Genomic DNA, 9,184 nt, shown 5'->3' with positions numbered 1-9,184 from the left:
TACTATGAAGGGATGACCTTGATGTCTCTCCTCCCTGTAAACCTGTGGCTCACATGACACCATCTGGATGCCTGCCACCACACGGATTTTACACGTGTCCTGCAAGGCTGAGTTTCAGCTGTAAGTGTGAAATGTAAAGCGAGCTTATATAGAAGGATGAAAAACAATGGTTTGTCAAGTGAGAACTGCATTCCACCCCCACTGTTTTGTCTTTGGGCCATCACCAGCGACTACTAGGGTATACAGCTGGTTATACAGTTAGCCCACGGTTTTTAATACGCTATTATTAAACCCTCACAAAATGTCCCTTAAGACAAATAAGCGGCAGGTTAGCAGTTTATAGGAAGTCCCCATTTATGTAAAACATTCAGAAAAGTGAAGCTTTGAATCTGTTAGAATGTAAATGAAGAGACAATTCAAAGGATTGAGAACATTCCTTTATTGTAACTTAAAAAAAATAAATACAACTGTAACTAATTTTTGTGAGCAATATTTCTCTAAAAATTTAAATTCTGTAGGATACTTAAACTCTTCTCTGGCTAAAGGAAGGAAGCGTCTGTGGTAATTTGCACAAATATGCAAGTTTAGCGGTGCCAGCTCATCTTTCTAGTCAAGAAGACCAAGGTCGATGTGGAAATAGACGTAAGGAAAGTAGTCTTGGTTGCTGAGTTGCAATCCAGGGATCTCCACGGATGCCTGCAAAAGACATGGTCACGTTCTAAGTGCATAAACTCGTTTCTTGTTTTACTTTTCTGTTTGAGGAAAGCTCTCTAGGCATTGACTGTATTTTCTGCCCCACCGTCCGCCCCCTACCCCAAACACACACACAGCCTCTGTTAAACTTTCACATTTGTGAAGTGTAGATTTCCCTAACAGTCTGGCAGGTACCACTTTTGGAAAGTACCTCCCATGTGGAGAGGCTGACCTTACTGTAGAAAGGCAGCTCTTTCTGGATAAAAATATACCTACATCCAATATACTTGCGGCTGCAACTTCATCCAGATGTCTGAAGACGGAGTTCAGAACCTCTCTTAAACGTTTGGTGGATGACTTCTTATGAGGCTGGAGGAGAACCGCCTGGAAGTTCACTGGCAATCCATACCTGTTCAAAGTGCAGAGGAGTCACTGCAGATATGGGTAAAATGAACCTGACACTGTAGTAAGAATGAAAAACGAGGCAGCATAGCTCAGGAAAAGAAAACTCGAGTGCAATGTCTGCGGTCAGAAGTGAGACTAATTGCTAGATCCTTGTGCGTGGAAAGATCTCTAGAATATGCTCACCCACTTCTGATGGTGACAGTGTTTTGACTATAGAGCCACGGGGTCTCCGGGGTGTGTGTAATCATCAGGTGGTGAGGGGTCAAGCTGAATGGAGGCTGTTTGACTAAATATTCTGACTCCAAAGCCTTCGTCTAAAACCCAGCTTAGCTGACATACTTTTCTCCACTGAAAAAAGCAGCACACGCACACACGCGCAAATCTGGTTTATCGAGATTGTGAATTCCTTTTGCTGAGTTTTGGGTGGACAGAAAGGACTTTAAATGGACTTTGTGTGCATGAGTACCTCTGAAACCACCTGCTGGCAGCTCTTCCTGTGGTGGTATCTCAAAACACTTAAAATATTTACACTGAGTACTACATAAACAGGAAACATGCATTTTGTGATTCTCAATGTTTTTAAAATACATGTCTATACTACCAGTGAGCAAAGGCTTGGATGTTCGATACTTATCACCTGTGCTTCTTCATGCCGGAGCCCAGCATGTGAAAGCTGGCCTTAAGATGCCCTTTTACTGCCTGACCTGTTAGTATTACTTAGTTTTAATTTCTCAGTCAATGCCCATAAACTAGCCCCTGGCTCTCCCGTCCTCATTTCTGGCTGCTAATGGTGCAAAGTGTTCACTCAAGTCCTGAGGTCTCCTGGTGGATCTGCAGAAAGGTGAAGTGAATACGTGAAAGGGCCATTTGTTAATTGCTTCACTGTAACCAAGCATAAGACGCACCTAGTCCCGTTGCCTTAGAACACTGGGTGAGCAGGGCCCCGCCAAACCCGAGAGGCGAGGGCCACAGAGGCCGGCAGATGCTGGCAGGGATGGCGGGGACACCTGGGCTAGATCGTGGGTGAGAGGATGGCCCAGCGGACCGCCCTCATTCCTTCTTTGTTCCTTGTCACCAAAGCTCCGGTCACCCAGATGACGCTGAGGTGCTTCTGGAGAGCCCCTATTACCCGGACGCGCAGTAACCCTCGCCCTGCCTTCCCTCCTGAACTTCCTCCCCGAGCTCCCAGTGCCCTGGATACCCACCCCACACCCTCGACCTCACCAGCGCAGCTCTACCCGCTTACTACAGGGAAGTCTGCAGCCTTCTCAAAGGGCGACGGTCACCAATCTCACAGCCCAGGCAACATGTATGCCAGGAGATGGCATTCCAGCTCCCAGGTGCAGCTGCTAGACCATCACTCTGCTGCCCGGACACAGAACCTGCCTCTGCCGCCCTCCAATCCGCTCATCCCACCGATTCATCAGCAGGCTGCTCTGGAAGATTACCCTCCTGAACAAGGACCCCGCCTTTTGAGCTCTCCCCCCCCACCCCGACCAGCCTGTGAGCTCCTTGCAGGCAGCGGTCCGCATCCGTCTTGTTCGCTCCCGGCTCCCCAGTGCACGGCGGATAACAGGCACCCCATCAGCAGTGGCTGAACGAATGCTCCTCGCCCCTCATCCAGCCTCCACGCCCTGCACCCCTTTCTCAGCCCACTCCCCTCTTGGTTTCAGGGTTTGCACGTTCTTCCAGATCCTTCCAGCCCTTTCCCTGCCAACCCTCCCTCCAGGTCAGTTTAGTGAACACCTCCCCATCCTGCTCAGAACCTGCTTTCCAGGATCGGCAGGTCAGCTCTCCGCTCCTGCCTCCTCCAGGCGGCCCCCCTGCTGCCCCCTCCTGGACGCCTCAGTAGAAGAGCCTCCTTCCCCTCCGGGCCCCCTGGCGGTGAGCCCTCCACCTGCACCCTCCGTGCTGAGAATACTGCAGCCGCCACCCTCCCCTTTAACATGGCACGACTGCAGCTCTATTTACAACAGCCAGGACATGGAGGCAACAAGTGTCCATCGACAGATGAACGGATAAGGAAGATGTGGCACATGTATACAATGGGGTATTACTCAGCCATAGAAACGAAATTGAGTTATTTGTAGTGAGGTGGATGGACCTAGAGTCTGTCCTACAGAGTGAAGTCAGAAAGAGAAAAACTAATACCGTATGCTAACACACACATATGGAATCTAAAAAAAAAAAAAAAAAGTGGTTATGAAGAACCTCGGGGCAGGACAGGAATAAAGACACAGACGTAGAGAATGGATCTGAGGACACGGGGTGGTGGAAGGGTAGGCTGGGACGAAGTGAGAGAGTGGCATGGACATATATACACTACCAAACGTAAAACAGATAGCTAGTGGGAAGCAGCCGCACAGCACAGGGAGATCAGCCCGGTGCTTTGTGACCACCTAGAGGGGTGGGATAGGGAGGGTGGGAGGGAGGGAGATGCAAGAAGGAAGAGATATGGGAACCTATGTATATGTATAACTGATTCACTTTGTTATAAAGCAGAAACTAACACACCATTGTAAAGCAATTATACTCCAATAAAGATGTTAAAAAATAAAATTCTACATGTCCAGAAATAAAACAAACATGGCACCATCGTGCCCTGTTTAAAATAAAAATTCCCTCAACTCCCTCCCGCTCTCACCCCACATCCGAGAGCACCCAGTGTCCTATGTCACCCAAGCATCGTTCAGCCACTACACTCGAGCTGCCCACACCAATGACCTCCCAGCGGCCCCATCCCAGAGACAGCTAAAACCTTAACCTTCTGATGCCTGGCTCACCCATCTCTCCCTCCTCCGGCCTCTGACATCACACAGGCTTCTTTGCTTCCACTCCTTAAATGCCGGTACATTCCCTCTAAGCGACTCTCTGGAGGTGAACCCATCCACACACATCAATCATCACTGGTGCTTCCCTAATATCGATTCCCCACTAGAGCTCTCCCAAGATCCAGACTAATGACCCAGCTACCGGCTTCTCCAGTCTTGCCATGGTCCCACCACTCACCCAGGGCCCGTTTCCATTCTCACCTTGGGTGATTTAAGCCCGATTCACTTCACCCTGAGAATGAACCAGCACTTCCTCAGCTGAGGACTGGTCCGCTTCTCTTTGATTTGATTCAGGCCCCAAATGTGGGGCACCTCCTCTTTGTCTGACTCTGCGCTGGGTGACAGCCAGAGAGGCCAAGTCACCCCAGCCCTCCCCTCCAGCTCTCAGGGTAGGGAAAAAGGACAGAACCAGCTCTGAGAAAAGACACAGCAACAAGTGCGAACCGGGGGAGAAGACCTACGCGGGGTCGGAGGGTCAAGAAACAGGCGAACTTTACCCGTCTGCTCTAATCAACTTGTTGGTTTAACATCTATTTTCTTAGCTTACGCTCTCTCCATACGATGGAATATGAAAAAGCCATTAAGGAGGAGCGAGTATCTCTATGCATACTGATAAGACTCTAATGCAAAGCAGATGAAAACAGCAAGTTGCAGAACGTTAAGTGTAAGTGATGACATTTGGGGGATGAGAAGAGTCTTGAAACCATTAACTGGGATGATCTATGGGCAGTGGGGCTGCAAGGAACTTACTTTCCACAGTACATACTTTCCACAGTACATATTTCTGAGCTTGAATTTTTTTTACAGTGTTCATGTATTACAACTATTCAGGAGAAATAAAAAGTACCGTTTTTGAAAACGTCATACATTGATAGTTTTGGAAGGAATTATTTTTGCATAGACTCAGTTTTACTGAGCTTAAACAAGATATTAGGGACGTCCCTCTCGACGTCTCACTTGAGCAAAACAGGCATCCTGTAAGGATGGGCAGGCTTTGCCACACTGGGCCTGAGAACTCCTGATTTTCACGGTGAGCAGGGACAGACTGGGGCCCGTCTACACTGTCGATGGCTGGAACACTCCGGGTCACCTCGAGTGTCCCTTCAGCCCAGCGCCACAGTCCTTGCCATTACAGGGGTCTGAGACGGTTCAGAGGATGAGGAACCACCAGCAGAGCCGGTCTGTATTTGGACAGAACCACACTGGCAGCCACGTGGAGGGAGCACTGAACGCAGGGGCCCAAGTAACAGCTGGGCGGGCGAGAAAGCAAAGGCAGGATGGAGCGCTGTCAGGGCTGCGTGAGGTGCAGGGAGGCGGGGGGGACGTGAGGATGAGGCAGCGGAGGTGTCCAAGCAGGCCCTGAAGTTTGGGGAAGGACCTGAGGCCACCGGTAGAAACGGAGATCAGGAGGAAGGGACGGGGAGGGAAGATGAGTCAGGAATCCAGTGAAGCCGGTCGGGAAGTGCACGGCAGCAGAGACCTAGGAAGCCTGGGCAGGAAAGAGAGAGCAGGGCAGTCAGCCTGGTGGAAGGGGCCCAGCAACACCACCCCAGAGGGGCCGAGGGGCCCTGGAGCCTGCAGGCCAGAGCAGGCCAAGCTTTGGGAGAAGGGGGCAGCGGCCGTGAGCAGTGCTGCCGAGACTGCTGCATGGATACATGCATATGTATGGCTGAGTCCCTGTGCTGTGCACCTGAAACTATCATCACAACACCGTTAATCGGCTAGAGTCCAATATAAAATAAAAAGTTAAAAGAAGTTATGCATGTCTGCAAATTTAAAGAAACAAACCCCAAAACTCTGAAGGATGCTGGTATACCAGCATGTTAGCAGTGTTTCCTCTTGCTGCTTTCACTCTTTGGGATTACCTATAGTTTCTACAAAATAGTGAACCTAGTTTGCATTTGTTTAAAAAAAAAAGGGGAAAATAAGTTTAGCTGTTGTTGGTTCGGTTTGGTTTGGGGTTTACTTTTTGTGTGGCCTTGAGGGTTAGGCCTCAAAGCTCAAGGATGGAGACGGTCGGTGCTGGTGTTTCTTCCAGGAGCCCCTGGCCCCTGGTGGGCTGCACAGAGGGGGTGGGCGCAGCAGGACACCAGCCCCATGACCGGCAGGAAAGGGCCAGAGCACCGGACAGCAGGGGCCCTCAGGACTGAGGGAAGGGTTATTTGACGGAGGAAACCCTAAGCCTGTTGCCAAGAGCCAGGAGTTGCAGAGGAAGAGGGTAGGAAAGCCAGGGCGCGTCCCAGAGGAGGCTGGAGGGGCCAGAAGAGGGGTGGCAGAGCCCAGGTGGCCCCGGAGCTGGCTACGCCTGCCCACCCACCGCAGGACAGCCCAGGGTGGGCGTCTCGTCCACGCACCTGAGCACAGACTCCACGAACACTCTCAGGGCCTTGATGTGGATCCAGGCAATAAAGGCTTCGCTGAAGTTCACCTTGAGCCATCGCAGCAGCGGGCCCTGCAGGGACAGGAGTGCGGTGAGCCCTCCCGGCCACTCCACCCAACGCCCGGCCAACAAAGGACGTGGGTTTCGACAGAGCAAGCCCCGAGCTGAGAAGAAACGCCCAGGGGCCAGCAGGAGCAGCGAGTCGGTCCGACGAGGCCAGGGTGAGGCCCAGGCCCACGTTCTCCAGGGCACCTGCCAGCCAGCACACGCATGGGGCCGTCACCCACCGGGCTGCGGTGGGCGGGCAGCCCCTGACCTCGGGGCATTCAGAAGGCAGCCAGCAGGCTTCTGGCTGACACTGCGCCGCCAAGGAGCCCCCCCTTCTCGAAGGCTCCACTCCAAGTCCCGGCACCATCCACCAGCCGCCACTTCCAGGGGGTTCCTCACAGCCCCACTGCACGTGGCCACAGCCACTGTCGCTAATGCTGGCATGGCTGGTCCTCCTCGGATGCCCACAAAGGTCAGGGGTGGGTCAGGGGCGGGCACCCAGGGGAAGAGAGCTGAGCTGCCCGACCACCATCCCCCAGCCGGGACCTGCCCCGTCACCAGCTCCAGCGACCGCCAGCCAGGACAAAGGCACCCTGGCCAGCAAGCACCAATCATTGCTGGGGGAGGGGGAGGGGGAGCAGGAGGGGCAGCTCTCAAGAGACCCTGCAGATTAGGAGGAAGGCATGATTCTGGAATCCCTGAATTTAAGACCTCAAAAGCCATAGTAGATAACAGGAAATGCAAGGATTTGCTTTCTCCAAAGATGCCTGCGCGGGCAAGGACATGCGAGCCGGGGAACCCCAGGGCTCCCGGGGAGATGCTTACCTCACCCTCGCCCTCACTCTCTCTCTCTCTGTCGTTCTGCCCCGCAGCGGGCCTATCAGGGTTCCCTAGCGGGGTTACCTTAACCTGGTGGTCCGGGAAGGTGGATGATCCCTTTTTAAGAGCAACACAGGAAGTTTGCTAAAGGCACAGAAATGATTTATTAATCTTTCAGCAAACATGCATCACAAACAAACAGAAATCATTCTCACGGCCTGAAAAGCACCTGAAGGTGGGCTCAGGCATGCCGGCCCACCCTCGGCACTTGCGTGCTGGTTGGACTGGAGGTGTGCCGGGGCCATTGGCACTCCCCCTCCAGGGCGGGGGTGTTCAAGTCCTCGGCTTCCATATTCCAGGGGCAGAGCCCACAGCCCCTCCCCCGGCCTGGCCTCGGCCAGGAGCTGCCCCTCCCTGGACCGTCTGTGCGACCAGCTCCGCCTTCCGGGCTGTCTGGGCTGAGTCAGGGTGTCTCTCCCAAGTCCAGCTCACAGTAGCCTCCTTGGCCGTCAGGATGCACTTAAGCATGTTACATGCAGAAAACTGGTCAGGCGTGCTGTTAGCACACATTCGACCCTTGATCAACCTTCTCTGCAGACAGGTGCAAAGAGCGGGAAAATCCCATCCTGTGCTCTCACAGGGAACTGACACCCAGGACCTAGGTAACAAAAGGACGGACGCAGGATGCTGGTCCTATGCACCTCCAAAAAGCCTAAAGGGGGAAAGAGATTCTTAAGAAGCCGGGGTCGGGCTGACCCCAGCTGACCCCTGCTCGCTGGCGCCCGGCAAGAGCCTCGCAGGCAACTTCAAGTTTCCAAGTTAGTTTGCCCTTCGGAGCTCCGCTTCCCCTCCACGGAGACCGGGCAGGGCTCCCGGGGGGAGCAGGGAGCGGAAGTCTACACCACACGGAAAAACGCCAGTGAGCAACCTGAGACAGAGGCGCAGGCGCCGGGCTCGGGTGTATCACCCGGGGGTCTGTGCCAGCGCGGAGGTGGGTGCCAAAGACTCGCCCTGGTCACCTGTGAAAGGTGCCACCGCCTAGCGCCCTCCAGAGACACCGCGGGGGGCTCGGGCCAGGACTAAAGCAAGCGGGGAAAGGGGTCAGCTAAAGAGAAGGCTGGAACCTTCCTGGGATATTAGGGTTCCGGGCGAGCTCAGGTGGAGGAGGAAACCCTTTGGATCTCAGCTCTCGCTGGTGAGCATCCTTCCTGCCTGGTGAGTCGGGTCCGAGGCCAGGGGCTTAGGGCTCCAGCTCAGTCCTCAGTCTCAGGAAGGGCCCGGGAGCCTTGGCCCAAGCCCGACAGACTATGGCTCTAAGAAGTGTGTGTTCCCTCGGCGCGCACACACGTGTCCACACGTGTGTGTGCGCGCGCGTGCCTTTCTCCTCGGGGACAGAAGGGTTTTATATGATCAGATCCCATTTCCTCCTCAGAGGGGGATGGGTCCATCCAGTGGGGCTCTGGGGACCCCATTTCGGGGGCCCCGTGGCTGGTTCTCACTCCTGATAGGACCAGGTGTCTGCAGTCCCTGTGCAAAGGCCACGGACCCAGAGAGGTCAGGCGGGATGCACAGAATCCCCCAGCCCGAGGCAGGAGGCGGCCCGGGGCACAGGCACAGCCCCACGGGAAGCACTGGCTCTTCACCCAAACACACACTCACAGCTTCGTGTTTACACACCAACTTTCCTCACCCCTCCCTTCCTCTCTACTCTAGAGGCTGAACTGGAAGTTTCTCTGAGAACCCTCCCTGGGGGGACTGTAGGGCAGGGGACCTGAACACATGCCCCCCGGCTCAGCCCCGCTCTGAGCTGAAGGATGCTGGGTCCCGAAGGTGCCCATTCTACAGAGCGACTTTCTCAAGGCTACACCATTCACATTTCAAAAATGAAAATCTGTTTTTCTCTCTTGAGTTCAGCTGCCCTCACACATGAGAAGGTTCTGAGTGGCTGTGGCTGGAAGTCTCTAGGATAAGCACCCACTCTTTGCTAAAAGCCTTGGGGAGGTAAATA

General features: G+C 53.8%; 1 protein-coding gene across 1 annotated transcript in view; it reads right to left on the bottom strand.

The window, feature by feature from the left end:
- Nucleotides 1–79: 79 nt before the first annotated feature.
- Nucleotides 80–9,184, bottom strand: part of ATP6V1C2 (ATPase H+ transporting V1 subunit C2) — a gene marked incomplete at its 5' end in the record, with an annotated part of 53,168 nt that continues 44,063 nt past the window's right edge. The window contains 3 exons of the mRNA XM_082851628.1: nt 80–696; nt 970–1,102; nt 6,284–6,381. Of these exons, the coding sequence (XP_082707754.1) occupies nt 607–696; nt 970–1,102; nt 6,284–6,381 (321 nt within the window). The 3' untranslated portion in view covers nt 80–606. The remainder of the gene's footprint in view (nt 697–969; nt 1,103–6,283; nt 6,382–9,184) is intronic.

This window comes from Leucopleurus acutus (genome assembly GCF_964270905.1).
Source record: "Leucopleurus acutus genome assembly, chromosome: 12".
Lineage (NCBI taxonomy): Eukaryota > Metazoa > Chordata > Mammalia > Artiodactyla > Delphinidae > Leucopleurus > Leucopleurus acutus.
Note: the sequence above shows the minus strand (reverse complement) of the source record. Positions and strands in the feature narration are given on the sequence as shown.